The sequence below is a fragment of the Nansenia antarctica genome (genome assembly GCF_963989245.1).
Source record: "Nansenia antarctica genome assembly, chromosome: 11".
NCBI classification, from domain to species: Eukaryota; Metazoa; Chordata; class Actinopteri; order Argentiniformes; family Microstomatidae; genus Nansenia; species Nansenia antarctica.
The window spans coordinates 28,900,520-28,920,519 of record NC_137681.1 but is presented as its reverse complement, the minus strand read 5'-3'; the positions used below and the strand labels follow the sequence as shown (position 1 = coordinate 28,920,519).

Sequence of the window (20,000 nt, the reverse complement as noted above, 5' to 3'; positions counted from 1 at the left end):
TTCTGTGTGTGTTTGGTCTGTGTGTGAGTGTGAGTGTGTGTGTGTGCGTGTGCGTGTGTGTGTGAGAGAGAGAGAGATAGGTGGAGTGCGACTGATTGTAATAGATGAGCACAGGGTGGGTGCCAGTAGCCTGTCTGGCTGTCTGTCCGACAGTATATTTTGGCCTGTGTGTGTGTGTGTGTGTGTGTGTGTGTGTGTGTGTGTGTGTGTGTGTGCGCGTGCGTGCGTTTCTATTGTCCTGTATTTAGAGCGAGGCCCCCTAGTGGCCCACAGCCCAGTGCACGTGGCAAATACAAATGAGATTTGATTCGATATGAACAGAAATGGCTTTTAGCCATGAAAATATTTAGCTCTATAAATGTAAAACCATTTGTATTCATTACACTAAACATCCCCCCAAATACAATAATAACTAGCTAATAACTAAAATACAGTATTCTGAGAGCATCTGGTTTATAAGAATTTGAACACCCTGAGAAGTCAAACGACCTCATGTATATAGAGTCATATCTTCTTACGAGGCTGGAGAGGCTGGGATATATCTGACATCGCTGCTGCATATTCACCATCTCTAGCAGATACACTGATAGCACAAACTATATGATAACAACCGATTGACCAAGGCAAGGCAAGGCAAGTTTATTTGTAATACACATTTCATACAACAGGGGCAATTCAAAGTGCTTTACATACATGATTTAAAAATACAGCAAGAGGAGCATAGTAAGAAAATAAAAATGACAATGAATTAAAGCAAATATAAGAAGTAAATAGATAAAACATTTAATAAGACAATAGTTGTACCAAAAATTACTCTGTTTAGGGAAATATACTATAACCTTCCCTAATGACTGACAACAGATCATTCTAAATGCCTATTTTACTGCTTGGTCAGAATTAAAGGTTAATAATCAGTCAGTGTGATTGACAGGAGAGATGATCAGAGGAGCAGAGTTTTTACCACCATTATTACCAGGGCTGAAGTATGGATAGAGTTTCTCAGTGAAGGTGCAGTAGATCAGAGACCTGGAGTAGATCAGAGACCTGGCCTCCACATCATAAAAGGAGACCTGGCCCTCCTTATAATCCACAAACACCCCCACCTTCTGGGGCTTCTCTCTCGGGGACAGGAGGGCCAGCGAGTGCCTTGTACTCATTTCCATTCCTCAACCAGACAGTCCAGTATCCATCCTCAGGGCTCAGTGTGATCAGCCCCTTCCTGTTGATGGACTCTCTGGCCACTCCTACATCCCAACTAGTCTTCTCCTTCACCTCCACTTCATAGTAAACCCTCCCTGAGGAGAAACCCTCCTTTCCTAAAACACTGGGACACAGGGAAAACCTCTCTGTGTTATCAGGGAGATTCTTTCTTGTGTCTCCGTGTCTAACTTGTTTCCCATCCTCAGACAGAATGAGATCTGGATGTGCTGTATCAGGGTCCAGAGTCACATCCACTGCATACTGCTGAATCATCTTCAGCTCAACATCGCACAACTTCTTCACTTCACTCATAAGTGTCTCCTCCAGCTGAGACACAGCTCTCCTCACAGTCCCCACAGAGAGATCACTGTGAACCCTGACCTCAGACCAGTCCTTGGTGTGTGGAGGGGTGGACAGGGAAGGGAAGCTCTGGAGGAGGTGGAGGTGGTCCTCAGTGTGTGAGAGCTGCTCCAGCTCAGTGCTTCTCCTCTGTAGCTCAGTGATTTCCTGCTCCAGCTCTTTAATCAGCCCTTCAGCCCGCCTCTCTGCTGCTTTCTGCTTCTCCTCGATCACGTCAAGGAGCTCAGCCTGGCTTCTCTTCATGGAGTCCACCAGAGCAGTGAAGACCTGTACGCTGCCGGCTTTCTCTCTCTCTGCAACTTTCTTACTAAGATTTACCGAGTGTTTGATCTCTGAAACCTTCTGCAGGCGCTCCTGGATCATCTGCCGAACATCTGCCTCTGTCTTCCCCAGCTGAGCCTTCCTCTCTCCGTACTCCTCCTCTATGGGGACGGTGTCATGAGTCTTGTGCTCTGTTTTCATGCACAGCCAACACACACACATTTCATCACTCCTACAGAACAGCTCCAGGAGTCTGTCATGCTTCTTACACAACCTGTCTTCCAGGTTCTCCACAGGGTCGATCAGCCTGTGTCTCTTTAAGGCTGCGACTCTCTGATGAGGCTCCAGGTGCAGTGGCGGCTGGTGCTAAAATGTTTGGGTGGGGCACAGGTTATGGGGGCATGCTCCACGGGGAAGAATATCAACTTTAAAATCTGGATTTACAGTCAATTTTAGCATGAGAATAGCTCTACCCCCCTGTACAGACCTCGCCATCCCCTCTACCCCCCTGTACAGACCTCTTCATCCCCTCTACCCCCCTGTACAGACCTCTTCATCCCCTCTACCCCCTGTACAGACCTCTCCATCCCCTCTACCCCCCTGTACAGACCTCTCCATCCCCTCTACCCCCTGTACAGACCTCTCCATCCCCTCTACCCCCTGTACAGACCTCTTCATCCCCTCTACCCTCCTCTACAGACCTCTTCATCCCCTCTACCCTCCTCTACAGACCTCTTCATCCCCTCTACCCCCCTGTACAGACCTCTTCATCCCCTCTACCCCCCCTGTACAGACCTCTCCATCCCCTCTACCCTCCTCTACAGACCTCTCCATCCCCTCTACCCTCCTCTACAGACCTCTCCATCCCCTCTACCCCCCTGTACAGACCTCTTCATCCCCTCTACCCCCCTGTACAGACCTCTTCATACCCTCTACCCCCCTGTACAGACCTCTTCATCCCCTCTACCCCCCTGTACAGACCTCTTCATCCCCTCTACCCCTCTGTACAGACCTCTTCATCCCCTCTACCCCTCTGTACAGACCTCTTCATCCCCTGTACAGACCTCTTCATCCCCTCTACCCCCCTGTACAGACCCCTTCATCCCCTCTACCCCCCCTGTACAGACCTCTTCATCCCCTCTACCCCCCTGTACAGACCTCTTCATCCCCTCTACCCCCCTGTACAGACCTCTCCATCCCCTCTACCCCCCCTGTACAGACCTCTTCATCACCTCTACCCCCCTGTACAGACCTCTTCATCACCTCTACCCCCCCTGTACAGACCTCTTCATCACCTCTACCCCCCTGTACAGACCTCTTCATCACCTCTACCCCCCTGTACAGACCTCTTCATCACCTCTACCCCCCCTGTACAGACCTCTTCATCACCTCTACCCCCCTGTACAGACCTCTTCATCACCTCTACCCCCCCCCTGTACAGACCTCTTCATCACCTCTACCCCCCCAGTTTTCTCTACAATTTCTACAATTTTCTCTCTACAGTTTCTACACGTCAACGTGTACCGAAACACTTGTTTCCAACGTGGTCCTACGTTTCTCCTACACCAAGACACATACAAAGAGCATAGAAATATACAAAGAGCATAGAAACATACAAAGAGCATAGAAGATACAATCAGAATACAGTCTGCCATTCCTTCTCCCAGCATCGATTTGGTTTTCCTATCATGACTGAAGGACAGATGATTCACTTACTTACACAAGTTTGACTTCGGTAATAGGTCCAGTTGCAATATCAAGTTGGGAACAAAAGATGCCTCCTTCTAATCCATTTGTTCAATTTGTTTACAAAGTCCGGTAGTGGAAAGCAGAACAATGCATTTGTTACTTCACATCCCGCTAGCCATGTTTTCTTCTCATACCAACCCCTCGTAAATCCTCGGTTATACGATTTTCCAATTTTCCCTGCCTTTGTATAAACTTGCTTTATAATTAAATTTGGTCTGGGTGGTCCTAATTCCTTTACTGTTAATTTCTCCTGGTTGCTACGACGGCTGAACGGTGTTTCTTTTAAAGATTCAATCGAGTTGTTCAGAACATTACTAGCCATGGTGAAGCAGGTGAACGAACGTGACGCCGGCCGTATGACATGACGTAAGCACGTACGATTCTTTGTGCATGTCCCAAAACCCCATAGACAAATGACCGAATGGCCTGAAGTTACCAAAATAGATTTTACATGCAAGTCTACGAGAACAGCCTAGTGCAATTTCGAGTAGAGTAAAAGTTGCCCTGAAAGGGGCGGGACTTGAAGCTGATTGGAACATACTCCACAGAACACTAGCTGATTGGACTATGATATACTCCACAGAACACTAGCTGATTGGACTATGATATTCAGAAGCAACACTGTCTAGAAGTCATAGAAAAAAAATCTCTCTCTTCTCCCTTTGGTGGGGCATTGTCCAATTGCCCCTAATGAACCAGCCTCCCCTGTCCAGGTGAGTCTCACAGTAAGAGGTCAGACACACCAGGCAGGACTTGAGCTTGGTCCCAGGGCAGAAGTCACAGGACACTTCTCTAGGTTTGACAGGTGTGTCTGGGGCTGGGCTGCTGGTTGCCTTCACTTCGACTAACTTCCTAAACTGAGCGGCCATCTCAGAGATGAAAGTATTGACAAAGAGATCTGGTCTCCTATCAAATGTTGTTTTACACATTGGACACTGGCACAGGTCATTGCTGTCCCCGTACTTTCTGATACAGACCATGCAGAAGTTGTGTCCACAAGGAGTAGAGACAGGGTCAGTGAACACATCCAGACAGACAGAACACAGGAACTGCTCCCCAGACAGGAGACTAACCCTAACCCATATCTAGAGAGACCAGAGGTGACACCATAAAGCATTTCCTGGAATCAATCAGATCATGATAGTTTCAGCTACGCAGCTGTCAAGACTGTCTCGTGAGATTATACAGTGACCAATAATGATAACATTATTCTACATCACTTAGAAAATAGTCCTTCAACCAAATCAAGAGGTTACAGAGAACTGTAAATAATAAAAAAAACTGTGAGAGCGCGTGAACACAATAGTTTCTCTTGACTTGTCCAAGTCTCTCAACTCACCTGTCTGTGATTCTGTGAGAGTGTAGACGCTGTCTCTGTCCTTTATACTGTATGTGTGATAGATGCCTGTTTGAAGACGACGATTTCTCAGGAGTTTGAGAGTCTGCTCTTGTGCACAATATGCTTTATGTCTCTACACAGTTTAGTTTCATTTCAGCAAACTGACGTTGAAATGCTCCTCCCCTCCCACACAGCTCTTCTCCCGGGAACATAGTTAACCCTTTACCGGGCTGATCTGTTTCTAACTTACTGGTTATAATCACAATTTAGTTTAAAGCTGTGTTAAGCTAATTAATAACCAAAGGAGGCTGAGTCTTTATCAATCATTTCAGAGTGTTTATTAATACTCTTGCAAGAGGGGTCTCTGTACAGTAGGGCTGCAACAACGAATCGATTAAATCGATAATAATCGATAACGAAATTCGTTGGCGACGAATGCCATTATCGATTCGTCGTTTTTTTTTTTTTTTTTTTTTCCTTTTTTTTTCGGGTTTTGTTTCCATAACAAACCTACTTCCTGTTGACGCACGCCACGCTGTCTTGCGGCCGGTGTAGGTATCGCGAATCATAGCGAATCATAGCGCTACCTATGGCCGGAAAGGGTAGAACCTATGACTGTCCTATGACTGTCTGCTGTCAGGACATGCTAGTGAGTTAGCTAGCAGGGTTAGCTCGCTGCTGCCGCTAGCTGACTGTCACTACGCTGCTCGTCCAGCTGTAGTCTGCGTAGCTGTGCTGAGAACCAGAGCACTAACTATGTTTCTATAGAGGAGGGTTACACTAACTATGTTTCTATAGAGGAGGGTTACAGCTAACTTCCTATTGTTTTATTATATAAGTCCTGCTGGGCTCAGCCCTTCCATGGTCTCCTGCTCTCCATGCAAATGCAGAGTGAGGCACTGACTGTCGCTTAGCCTATTGTATGGAGTGAGAGGACACATTGCATTGTTTTGGAGCATATCTGTTATATAAAAACATTAGTGTCTTGTCTGTAGCCTATATTGCACTTTGGGTTACTGACCTTCACATTAAGCAAAGTTATTACCTAAAACAATGCATGTATTGAGCTAGAGTTCAACTACTTTATTGAAACAATCTACCGCCATAGTCCATGGCCTGTTGTTAAACCTATTTGATGTAGCAAAGCCTTTTTTATTTATATTATTTTTTATTTTTTATTATTACTTATTCATTTTGCACATGTATATGTATAGGCCTGGCTGATTTAGAAAACATAAAATACAATTTGCAAAATAAATGTAAAAAAAAAAAACTTTTTAAAAAAATCTTTCCCCCCCGCTTTTTGTGTATCCGATTTATCGATTAATCGATAAGATAATCGGCAGATTAATCGATTATCAAAATAATCGTTTGTTGCAGCCCTACTGTACAGTCAACATAAGCCCCTTTTCCATTACAGGGCCAGCCCGGGCTGGCCTGCTTCTTTGGCGCTTTTCCATATGTCGGCCCGGGTCGGGTCAGGTCGGCTCGGCTCGCTTCTTTAGCTCCCCTTCGATACCAGGGTCTAAATTTAGACCCGGAATCTTTTTGCCAGGCTGCGTGTGACGTGTGACGCTGCACACCGTTGATTGGTCAATGGAAATCGTCATCCCATGTTCATAGATTTCTTCGCTAACCGCCATCTTGAAATACCACATTCGCTCTTGGAAAATGTCACTACAGTTTCTGTAATAGCTTATTAATAAAGATTCGAAAAATTATGCTGACCATCGTATTATCTTAGTTTAATGTCATTTCAATGCATCATAGAACTTTTATTTACAACAAGCATAACACAAAAATCGCTATTATGCACCGTCTTTGCCCGTGAGTAACACCGGCTGTGAATGTGGTAGAAACACAATACTCCTTTGCTAACTTCACCATCGGTCTACGGTCATTCTGAGCCCTTAACCACCGCGCTGACACCCCGAGAAGTTATGCTTTTAACCTTAAACTCAATGAACCGGGAGTTCACCCGCTGCTGCAAGCGTATCTATAACCAACGCGGAGATTGAATGAGCCCCGCGTCAGTCAGCCTTTCCGTAGAAATACATCGCTCCGTTATATATCTAACGTTACATGTTTTAAGGCTGATCTGTGCATGATAGTGCTGCATTATGTTGATCTATTTATATCGATCTATTCTTGCCAATTCCTTATTACCGTGGAAAGGGGGAAGACTAAAACACTTTGAATGGGATAGATAGGACTTTCCGTTCAATGAAGCATTGATACTCGCGAGTTCATCTCGCTTTTCCCCCGTTGATGTATTAAACAATCTAAGCAATCTAATCAGAGCAGTTGTTATTGTGTAATATTATTGATGGATGTGCCATTTTTAATGGAGAGCAGTGAGCGGATGACTTGATGTGAGCATGTATTTGACTAATGCCGATAGTCAGTTGCTCCGAAACCGGAGCTGTCTACAGCGGATTCAAACTATCGTAATTCATGAACTATATGCCCAATCTAAAACATTCTAAGAGTTTCTGAAAGCAGAGAAGTTGCACTTTTTGAACAGTTGAACTGTACAGAGATTCCGACCCGTGTTGAACATCCTATTTCCTTGTCAAATCGTGTATGCTGTGCACCTAATCTATCCTGAGATGACACAACGCATTTAAGATCACAATCCTCAATAGATTGATTCCATCGTTTTACCGACAAGAAGATTCTACAATCTATCAGCCTTTCCGTAGAAATACATCGCTCCCTGTATAACGTTATATATCTAACGTTACATGCTTTAAGGCTGATCTGTGCATGATGGTGCTGCATTTTGACATAATTCTTATCGCATTTCCCCCCGTTGTGCTGTGCCGTTCCATAGTCCAGAGCTTCATCATCCCCCTTCTAAAACTGCCATCACCCCGTTCCATCCCTGGCGTCATTTTATCAATGAACATGGTATTATACATATTTACATATTACATATTTGTTGTTATTTCTGGAAGTGTCCGGTTGCTGGAGGAACCAGGACGCCGGCTACACTGCACAGTTTAGCCCGAAATAGAGAGAGTGCAGCACCGCGCCAGCTGGATGAAATTCCTGTTGACAGCGGGGGGAGAGAATCGTTTTAACAGGGAATTCGCTGCTGCGCTGTGTCGACGGTGATAGGAGTGTAGGATCGACACCATTCAAATGGTTTTGGATTGCCTGTCCTCTCCCCTATCCGGACACGTTTGAATTGTTATCCTAACCCACGGTAAACCGAAGTTATTAACCCGCAAAGGGCACCGTGTTTGTCCGCACACAATGATACTACAGTTCATAAAGCAGACAAGTGAAGGCAGTGGTTTTAAGGGTTCAAAAAACATGACTTTATTATGTGTACATAGCTTCCTCTCTCTCTTTCTCTCCAAAAAACCACGGTTAATAATATACCACATGCCGAGGGAAAGGCATACGATAGCTTCAAGTTCCTCCATGTCGCTGTTGTTGTGGCTGTGTTGTGTCTCGTGAAAATATACGTCACCACCATGGCGCGCTTTTATGACGCGTAACTCCGCCTACTATCTCCTACTCCTCCTACTCGTTCCTGGTCTGTTGTGTATAGTGGAAAACCAGAACTGTTCAAAAGCGGGCCGAAGCGACCCGACCCGACCCGACCCGACCCGAACCGAGCCGAAGCGACCCGGGCCGCTGATGGAAAAGCGCCAATAGAGTTCCAAAGTACAAAAGCCCACCCTTCCATGTGGTTGGTTCATCTTATAATTTCAACATTCAGTTCTTGTACAACATCACGTGGGTACAGATAACACAGAGCATAACGCTTTCACATGTCCTTGAACAGAAGGGAGTGAGGGTCTCTCTATCTGGCACCTCCAGTATTAAACACATTCCATTCTTGTTATTCATACAGTCTTCAGTGAACATAATACCATCATTGTTGTATTAAAGATATTTTTCTCACAAGCTGGTATAATCAGAGGAATATTTTTCATCACCGGCCACATAATTTGTTTTGTTTTTTCAACTGCTCAGTAATGCAAATATCTAATCAGCCAATCACGTGGCAGCAACTCAATGCATTTTGGCATTTCGGCATGTAGACGTGGTCAAGAGACTTTGAACGTGGCATGGGTGTTGGTGCCAGACAGGCTGGTTTGAGTCATTCAGAAAGTGTGGTAAACGTGGTAACCGGTAACAGAGAATGATCAGAAAAAGAAAAAATATCCAGTGAGTGGCAGTTCTCTGGGCAAAAATGGTGGTGGTGGTGTAATGGTGTGGGGTATATTTAGGGTTCAAGGTTAGGGTCATGTACTGCACTATGTACTATGTACTGGTCTATGTACTGCCACTGGGCACTGTTCTATAGCCCAGTCTCAGCCTCTGGCTGTGGGTATGGTGGCCTGGGTAGGACACATCTGTCTGGGTAATACTGCCCTTCAGACCATGTTCTGGTTGGTTACAACTGTTTTGGGAGCTTTTTACCTCAGTTAGGGTGGCGGCTGTGGCTCAGGAGGTGGAGCTGGAGGTAGAGTTCAACCCCCGGCTGGCCACATGTCGAGGTGTCCTTGGGCAAGACACTGAACCCCAAATTGCTCCGAATGAGCGGGCCGGCGCCTTGCATGGTAACTTGCCACCATTGGTGTGTGAATGTGTGTGTGAATGAGTGAATGAGAGGCCGTTATAAAGCGCTTTGGAATAAGGCGCTATATAAGTCAGTCTATATAAGTCAGTCTATATACCGTAAGTCAGTCCATTTAGTTATTACCTCAGTTATATTATATTGTATGAGTCTAGTTATTGCTCAGAAGTAGCTTCGGAAATAGGCTGTATCATCCAATGTTTATGAAAATGATGTTAAGGCTTAGTAAAGTAATTCACTAACTCTTTATCCTATTGCATAATAGTACAGTGGGAATTTCACTGAAGCATTTCCGTTCATACATCTTACAGCCCATACAATGTTTGGTTTAGCTTTGAGATGATATGATGTGAATTGGGCCTGTCTGCCTGTCTGCCTGTCTGTCTGTCTGCCTGTCTGCCTGTCTGCCTGTCTGCCTGTCTGTCTGTCTGCCTGTCTGTCTGTCTGCCTGTCTGCCTGTCTGTCTTTCTCTTTAACCTCCCTATTTTCTGAACTGTCATCTCTGAGTTCTGCATGATGATCATTTCTACCTTGTAATATAAATAATGAGTCTCTCTCTCTCTCTCTCTCTCTCTCTCTCTCTCTCTCTCTCTGTCTCTCTCTCTCCCTCTCTGTCTCTCTGTCTCTCTCTCTCTCTCTCTATGTCTCTCTCTCTCTGTCTCTCCCTCTGTCTCTCTCTGTCTCTCTCTCTCTCTCTCTCTCTCTCTCTCTCTCTCTCTCTCTCTCTCTCTCTCTCTCTCTCTGTCTCTCTGTCTGTCTGATGTCAGTGTAATGTTTTATGGATGGCAGTAGCAGGGTTTATATAATGCCACTCTGCTCCCTGGCTTGTCCTTGTCTGCCAGGCTGCCACAGGCCTCCCCCGGGCATCTGTCCACCTCTGTCCCAGACACACACACACACACACACACACACACACACACACACACACACACACACACACACAACACGTGGTGGAGGGCCGCAGCAGACCTCTGTCTGTCCCCCGCCCTCTGTGTCCCCCCTGTCCCCCCCACTCCAGCAGTGGCCTACATATAGCCATCATCATCATCATCATCATCATCAGACCACTGCACCAGTCTCTCTGTCTCTCACACACACACACACACACACACACACACACACACACGCAGCTCCTCCATATTTCACATGCATAAATGTATGCTATATACATGTACCCCTCTCGAGGAGAGGAGAGGAGAGGAGAGGAGAGGAGAGGAGAGGAGCAGAGGAGAGGACAAGAGGAGAGGACAAGAGGAGAGGAGAGGAGAGGTGATAAAAGAGATCATACACACATCTCTCTCTCCCTCTCTCTCTTTCTTTTACTTGCCTCTCATATGTCTCCTTATAGATATCTTTTTACTATTGTATCAGATTACGATCTAGACTTCTGTTTTTCTGTTGTGCTTCAATGCCAGAATCTGCAGAAGTGGTTCCATCTCATGAAGTGAACTAGAAGCACTAGTGTGAGAGAATTTGAGAATTTGAGATTTTTCCACTGGCTGAAAAAAGAGTCCTAGATATGACTAGATACCCCCATCATATTTCTAGTTTTTCGGTGGCATATAGCTGGTTTACCTCAGGTAGTCTGACGGCGGTCACGTGTGTTGGGAAGACAGAGGACGCAGGAGACTGTTTTGAGAGACAAGGAATGCCAGGAAGAAATACTGTTTGCAACAGCGTGCCCTTGTTACATAGTGTAGACCAGGGGTCGGCAACCTATGGCACGCGTGCCAGCAGTGGCACGCGACAGCTTAAACAGTGGCACGCGACAGCTAATCAATAAGTGTGAGAATGGGAGATTTTTTATTTTTTTATTTTGTTTTTATGTTGGCCGCGTTCGTAAATTCGCGCACACTGGGTTCAATGTCACAATGGGACCAAGTAGGATCAGGCCTGTGAATGAGTTCTCTCTTGCCCGCGGGATGATATTTAATTACTATTAAAACCGGCCCGCAGTATTATGTGCCCGCAGCACCATAATACTACAAGTCCCAAGATGCATTGGCGCGTACCGAGTGCCCGCGAGCGAGCGCGACCCCGCGTCTTCTCTTCACTTCAGTACTCGTCATGAGCAGCAGCAGCACAGTCACAGTGGAGGCCGAAACATCGCCGTCAATTCCCGAGTGTTCCCGAGTGTTCCCGAGTACAGTTTGCTGACAAACTCGGCATACTTGCTGCCGAATTCAGGCGGAGATTTTCCGACTTTGAAGCCCAAAAAAGCAGGCTTCAACTGCTCAGCAATCCATTTGCAGTTGACGTGGAAAGTGCACCAGCAAATCTCCAAATGGCGCTGATTGAGCTCCAGTGTAATGACACATTGAAGGCAAAATATGAGTCCGTGGCGCTGCTGAGTTTGCTCGTTTCATCCCCGACACAATGCCTGAGCTGCGCACCCAAGTTGCTCGCACGCCGTCTATGTTTGGCAGCACTAGGGTTGCCACCCGTCCCTTAAAATACGGAATCGTTCCGTATCTGACAGTTAAAAGATGCGTCCCGTTTTGAACCAATACGGAACACTGTTTGTTCCGTATTTTCAATCCACCCGCATTGCGTGATTCCTCCAATATATCATACAGAGCTGCCTGCCAAGTCTTTTATTTGAGAAAATCCTTTAAATAAAGCTACCGGACACAAGTTTCGTGGCATCTTTCTGCACGCGCGTTAACTTGAGTCTGCAATCGAAGCGGGAGGCGCGCGCTGCTGGAAGAACCTGTGTTCACTCGAGCTGCACGTAAGTCTTAGAACGGAGCAAGCAGTGTTGCCAGATTGGGCTACTTTTGGTCACACTGGACGGGTGGATTCGGCAGCTTTTAGACTGGTTGGGCTGGAAATGGTCAATTCCGTCTGGCAACCCTTGTAGCAAAATATGTGCATACGTATCTGGTAGCCTGGTACTTTCAAATTGCAAGTTGTTTCATCCTCTGTTCTCTTTTTCGGGGTGATGGAGGAGAGATTGGCAGTGAAATTCCAGATAAAATCCATAATGGGACTTTGCTCATCATCCTCCGTCCTCACACTCATGTTTTTCCCCCTCCATTAATCTTCTGTTATTCAACACGAGTGTAAAAACGGATTGTGCGAAATAAGGGGGAGCTCGGGGAGCTATAGCTCCCCTAGTGGTGACATGAGCTCCCCTGGAAACATGGTTTGTGAAATTTTGGGGGAGCTCTAAAATATTCCAAATTGCTATGGATTTATTCCAAGTTGTGACGGATTTTACCTGGTGTAATATGATTTGTAGAGGCATACAATCTATTTTGATGTTGGTATTAGGTATATAAATGATATATAATAGCCTACATATAGGCCTTTATTGGCTACAACTATGCGAAGGTAACAGAGCGGGGTGCACTGACGCTGAACCCCTCATAGTGATAAGTAGGTGGACAACGCGTGGTGCTGAAATAGCCGACATGCGGTGTGTGGTTTGAAAAAAGTAACGCCAGCTCAGTAAATCATTCAAACGTAATGTTTACTTATAGGCTATGTGAATGTGACTGCACCACACATGTGAACAGTAACAAAGCAAATGCAGTTTAATTGTATGAAAAACATTGACAACTAAATCGGCGCAAAAAATAATAATAAAAGAAGCTGAATCCGCTTAGCCTATATGCTCCTGAAACGACAGAGCAAACACGCTACATTACCAGGGATAATAATTACAATGAGCCATTCATTAAAAATAGAAAAAATAATATTAGGCTATTAAATCTCACTTAATGAGAAAACTGGCATCTCCCATCGGTCACTATTTGTTGGCTATCTGGTGATATGGACGTCTTTGAGTGTCTAGAAAAGCGCTATAAGTCTAATGTATTATTATTATTTATTATTATTATGGACGTCACTTTAATCCGGCAGTTCTCAAGGTTTTTATGCACCAATCGATTCCTCTAGTCAGTGCGTCTTTATCACATTCATTGACGAAAAGGACGACTCGCATGTATAGGTGGAAGGGAACATTCATTGTGAGCACGGAAAATGTGAGTCTCACAAAGGCTTTGCATTGATGAAACCAGGTAGGATGAACGCATAGTTCACTGTCCATTCCTAAATGCCCTGTTTCCACCGTCAACTTCGGAAAATCGCACGCGCGCTTTGCGCACGGAAAGCCACCGGCCCCGATTTGGCCAGATTTTTTTTTTCCGTCAGGAGATTTTTTATTTTTTTTTTGCTTTAATCCCTGGGCTCCCCCGCACACCGTGATTTAATTCGCACACTGCCTTTATCTCAAAGACACTATGGCATACCAGTGGCGGCTGGCCGATAGAGGGCGCTGGGGCGCCGCCCCCACCTTCACTTCCACCTTCAGTTGCGATTTGTAAAAGTTTTTTTTTTAAATAAACATTGTTTATTCACAAAATGCGGCTGATATTCTGTCGGCGCCTATCAGCATTCATTAAAAATCCTCCAATACAATAAACATTTTTATCTGTGTGTGTGTGTGTGTGTGTGTGTGTGTGTGTAAAACTCACTGTTAAAATACGTAGGGGGAGAACGCGGGGCGCCGTGTCAATGCAAGTCTATGCCAGGACGAATACTTTTGGCTTACACGTGAGCTGTAGCAGCGCTCCAATTGGCTGTCTCTATTTCTTGGCCAGGACGCACATTTGTGCGCCCTGGCCAAGAAATCTCCGGTTGTATTGCAGACAATGCATTATGCTGAGGACTCCCGACTTCCGGTTTTCCGGACTTCCGGGCTTCCGGAGTATTTTAAATGAACATTCGTAATGTCTGTCTCTGATGTTCATGGTCAATTAAATCAGCCTATTTTGTGCAACTAATAATGTTCCCGCTAATGGGTTAACCAAGCAGCCTCGCACCTAACGTGCAAGCACCTATGTTCGAACTATTCATAGCAATATGCGCGGGGCAAGGCGGAGGTACGGGTAAACACGGCTCATGTTCTGTCATCAAAGGTAAGAGTTGGTTTTCTTTAACTCAGCTGATGCATTGTTGTGTTTCTGACATGGTCTGGTTGTGTTACAGACATGGTCTGGTTGTGTTTCTGACATGGTCTGGTTGTGTTTCTGACATGGTCTGGTTGTGTTACAGATATGGTCTGGTTGTGTTTCTGACATGGTCTGGTTGTGATACAGACATGATCTGGTTGTGTTTCTGACATGGTCTGGTTGTGATACATCATTGAATGTGTTGACCTGCTGTGATGTGTTGACCACCATCACTCTCCATCATCATCCATCATGTGTCTATGAAATAGATAGTACTGTACTACTGACTGCAGCATTCATCTCTGCTCATTGATGTAGCCATGTCACACAGACACATAGTACACATATTCATCTGCTACCTTTATTAACCTGAGTGTAGCTGTGAGGCCTGTACTAGCCTTGTTGACTAGACTTCCTCCTTGTCTGACACTGGGTATTGGACCGTACCGACGTCCATAGACCGGTCACTCTTCCACCTCAGTGTCTGTAGTTGACAGGGTAACTTCTCCATGGCCACACGGTCATTTTAAGGGTGAAAGTTGAAATTATACAATGGTTGTAACGCCAGTGCGTGTTTTATGCGCGTGCACGCGGGGAAAAAAATCGTGCACGCGGGAAAAAAATCGCGCGCGCTGCGCGCGCGAAAGAAGACCCCCCCGCCACACTGCTGTGCCCCACCCAAAAAAATGTGCACCAGCCGCCACTGTGGCATACCGTTTCTTAAATAGGCCTACTCACTTCATTTGGGTGAGATGATAGGCCTACTTTGCAACTTTACAGTTTTGGTAACTGTTTTATATTATAATATGATATATTGTCTGAATGTGTCTTGTTTTATCAAATGTTCCAATTATTTTCATTTCTTGTGCTGGTTTATTGTGAACATCATGTAAAATTGCAGGAAACTAGCACAAATAATTGGGTGGGAGAGAGGGGCCGCCGCTGCCAAAACGTGCACAGTTTTGGGTCGCTCCACCGCCAAAAAATCTCACTCCAAACTTTTGGTGAAACTTGGCAGCCCTTAAGGCTTTATTGAAACGATGTTTAACTTATGATTTACTAGCACTGGCGCCCCCACCCTGCCCTTGGGCCCGTGGTGGTCGTGGTCCCGAGGAGCGGGGCACTTACTGCGAGGGGTGTCCCTTATTTCTCTGACTGAAAGGTGGCAACCCTAGGCAGCACATACGTGTGTGAACAACTGTTTTCGTTGATGAAACTAAACAAAACATCACATAGGAGTCGTCTTACCGATGAACATCTGAACTCAATCCTGAGGATTTCCTCAGCTCAGAGCCTGACCCCAAACATTAATGAACTTGTACTCAAGATGAGACACCAAGTATCGGGCTCAGCCTCAGACAAGTGAGCAGAAAGGACTTGGACTTGATATTTCTTTGAAGGGAATTATTATTTTTTTCTCCAGTTGAATGGACCCAGGGACATGTTGCCTAAGAAATTAATGCAACTGTTTTGCACTTTTGCAAGTTTGCACTAACTTTTCTAATTTTATTATAGAAGACAGTCATTGGTGAGGATCGGAGCAGCACACTGATTTGTTTTTAATGCATGCTGTTTCATTTTTGCATTTATCTTGCCATTGGGCTTTGAATGAAAATTACATTTAGCTGTTTATCTGTTAAAAAAAATAAAAAATAAAACGTTTTCAATTTATTACTGAAAGAGCCTTGAGAAAATATTGCAACTGATTTTATTTATGTTTTACTTAATTTAATGTAATGATTAATGTTAAGTGCAATATAGGCTGTGTTATTGGTATTGGTTCAATATGTGCAATAATTGCGAGTTTTAATAAACATTGAACCAGCCCGGCCCTCCACTTGTACCATTTTTAAATGTTGGCCCCCTGTGTATTTGACTTTGACATGACTGGACTAGAGGCAGTCTCGGGGACGCTCCGGCGCTCTCAGGGCGAATTTACGAATGCAGCCCTAGTCTCTCATCCACTCCACGAGAGCCGTATTCTGGCGCCAATTTTCAAAGTAAAATTCTGAATTCGATTCGATACTTGTATCAATATAACTCAAGTCGTTCAAGGATGAAGCAGACAAGGCCGAATCAATAAGACGTGCTGTGTCAAGGTATGGGAAGCAGGCCAGCACCTTTAAAGCATTTGCCACTGCTAAAAATCACGCAACTGAAGCAAGCTTTCGCATTGCTCATTGCATTGCGAAACGTGGAAAGCCATTCACTGATGGAGAATATATTAAGGAGGCTTTCCTCTGTAGCTCAGATGTTTTGTTTGAAGGCTTATCAAACAAAGACACAATAAAATCAAGAATAAAAGACATCCCAGTGTCAGACAGAAGTGTGGAACGAAGAATAGGAGTAATGGCAGAAAACGTGAAAGCGCAGCAGACCGCTGGTTTGAAAGATGCGACGGTGTTTAGCCTCGCACTTGATGAGAGCGTAGATGTGAATGACATGCCACATCTGGCTGTCATAGCAAGATACTGTGATTCTGCTGTAAGGGAGGAGCTCTGCTGCCTAAAACCAATGCCAGAAACAACAAAAGGTGAGGACATCGCTAAAGTTCTTATCGAGCATTTTGTGGAGCGAGGGATTGACATTAGCAGGATTTTTGCAGTGACAACAGATGGTGCCCCTGCCATGGTCGGGAAACAGAGGGGAGCGGTTGCATTAATTGTGTGCAACTTAAAGTGACCAAGTACCACCCCCAGATAATGGAGTTGAGCAAAGGAAAACAGGGCCAGGGATCACGACATTGATTGTTAGGACTGTTTACATGGCTTTGCATACATAGCTCTTTGCAACCCAAAAAATATATATGTTTGTTGTGGTTGGAATAAAAGAATAAAATGTAAGTAACAACCAAATAATTATATAAATATAAATTATAATTCATACAAGTAAGACCCTTGTATAATCACCCTCCAGTTAGGCCTACTTATTAAAATGATAGCCATAGGGAGCGCAGTTAGCAACTTTGGTAGAAATTGAGCGCTCCAATTTGCTTAAAGTTGTGCTACGCATCACAAAGTTTAGTTGTCTTAGATGTTATGTTGGTAATTTTGTTCAAGTTTCAGTTAGTTACATTTTTAGGTTTATTTAGCATACATGGCTTTGCATACATAGCTCTTTGCTGAAAATTGTTGTTCATGTTGTGGAATAAAATTGCAGATCTGTTGGTCTGTTTGGTTTGGTTTGATGTCGAGTCATAATTAATGTTGATATTGTGGTTGGCACACTGACTAACAAGAACATTTAAAAATGGCACTTCATATCAAAAAGGTTGCCTACCCCTGGTGTAGACTATGTAGTGTAGACTATTTAGTGTATTCGGTTGTTAAGTCGTGACGTGTTTCCGGGTCCAAAGTTGGCTGAGGCGCTCTCTTCCCAAATGCTGCAGTAATAATAATAATTCATTATATTTATATAGCGCTTTGCGAGGCTCAAAGACGCTGACAATATGGGAAAAACGGGAAAGTGCTGTGTCCCTTGTTGTATGAATAGATCCGAGTCTAAAAAACGATTGAACTGTCATTCTACCGCTGTAGTACACTGGTACTCTGGTGCGGGGAAGTTTTGGTTTGGACCCGGAAATTGCTAAACGTCACGTTTGACGTTAGACTTAACAACCGAATATACAACTAAACAAACCTACTGTGGTCAGCAGGGAGGAACCTCCTTCAGAGAAATCCTAACTGTGACTACAGAATGAATATTACGCTGGAGATCAATATGATCACTGTGATAGGTCAATACTGTACCATTATTTCACCCAAATTATGATCTTCAGCCTATTCATAACTGCCAACAGATGACTAGTATGTCTGTTCCCCAAATACACTTACTGGTAGTTCTGTAGTCTCTCAAGGACATACTGTACTTCAGACTATGAGAGGTTAGTTATTCCATTCAGACAAAAAACAACAACAACAGAGAAATCGTGAGAATTCCAGGGGAATGCAAGCAATAGAAAACATGATAATACAATATTTCGGTAATTTAGAGTGAGGGGCAGAGAGAGAGAGAGAGAGAGAGAGAGAGAGAGAGAGAGAGAGAGAGGAAACGTGGAAGAGAGAGCACATGCACGTGTTCAAAATGTAACCATGCGATACTTTGAGCGGCAGGTTATCATTCACGCTCTCTCTCACAGATCCAGTTGAAATGACTGACACAATTGTTGTCATTCCAGTTCTTCTCTGGCCCTCTAATGTCCGCCCCCCATATGTGAACACAGTCCTCCTCCCTGTAACGTGGATCACCTCCACCATTATCAGGCTGTCCTTCACTCCAGTACCTGAAGGGTTAACAACCAGACAGACCCCATGGTTAACACATGCTCTGTAATGACATCACTCAGGAGTGAAGCAGAGCTAAATACAGGCTGGTTCCAGGCTGGTTCCAGGCTGCAGATCTGTCTCTCTTACCCTGTGGTCAGGGGAGTACCGTCCACCCATGTCCAGGTCCCCTCTTCCTGTCTGTCACTCAGACCAATCCAGACCCAGGTCGTTTTGGTGATCCTAGTTATAAATGTCTGTTTTTGAGAAAGATATTGAAGTAGAAATGGGACAATAGACTCATCTCTCTCCCCCATGACCTCCTGTCTCTCTCTCTCTCTCTCTCTCTCTCTCTCTCTCTCTCTCTCTCTCTCTCTCTCTCTCTCTCTCTCTCTCTCTCTCTCTCTCTCTCGCACGCACACACACACACACACACACACACACCTGTTCCTCAATGCTGTCTATGATCACCAAGTGTGCTCCTCTGTCTCTGCAGTCCTGTCTGCTCTCCTCCCAGGGTTTCTTCTCAGTAGAGAGGAAGTAACAGCTGCAGCCAGACTTCCTCCATCCTTCAGGACAGGTTCTGTCTGCAAGACACCAGACAGTGTCAGACTGAAGCAATAATAGTGAGATTAGACGATAGACAATTATTCCATCACCATTTCCATCACCTTCCATCTGATACAAAACCCCAGTTTCAAAGGACACATAAGGAGTTAAAAACTTGACTGATTACATGTTTAAAAGCATGTTCTTTCCTTTTGACTAATTTCGTGCATAATTGTTGTAAGGTCACTTTTATCAGCTAAAGTGCATAACAACCAACAAAGCAAATACTTGGCAACAAATTATACAAGACGAGTACGATTATAGAACCTTCTTTAATTTCTTCATTTCCTCTACTACACCTCTACTACATCCCTCCTCCACCCCTCCTCCACCTCTACTCCTCCTCTACTACACCTCTACTACATCCCTCCTCCACCTCTACTCCTCCTCTACTACACCTCTACTACATCCCTCCTCCACCTCTACTCCTCCTCTACTACACCTCTACTACATCCCTCCTCCACCTCTACTCCTCCTCTACTACACCTCTACTACATCCCTCCTCCACCTCTACTCCTCCTCTACTACACCTCTACTACACCCCTCCTCCTCCTCTACTCCTCCTCTACTACACCTCTACTACACCCCTCCTCCACCCCTCCTCCACCCCTCCTACACCTCTACTACATCACTACTACACCTCTACTACACCCCTCCTCCACCCCTCCTCC

General features: G+C 44.9%; 1 protein-coding gene across 1 annotated transcript in view; it reads left to right on the top strand.

Moving 5' to 3' along the window:
• The window catches only part of myo1d (myosin 1D), a gene marked incomplete at both ends in the record, with an annotated part of 200,657 nt that overhangs the window by 84,839 nt on the left and 95,818 nt on the right, over window positions 1-20,000 (top strand). The window contains one exon of the mRNA XM_080542552.1: window positions 19,217-19,260. Within this exon, the coding sequence (XP_080398678.1) occupies window positions 19,217-19,260 (44 nt within the window). The remainder of the gene's footprint in view (window positions 1-19,216; window positions 19,261-20,000) is intronic.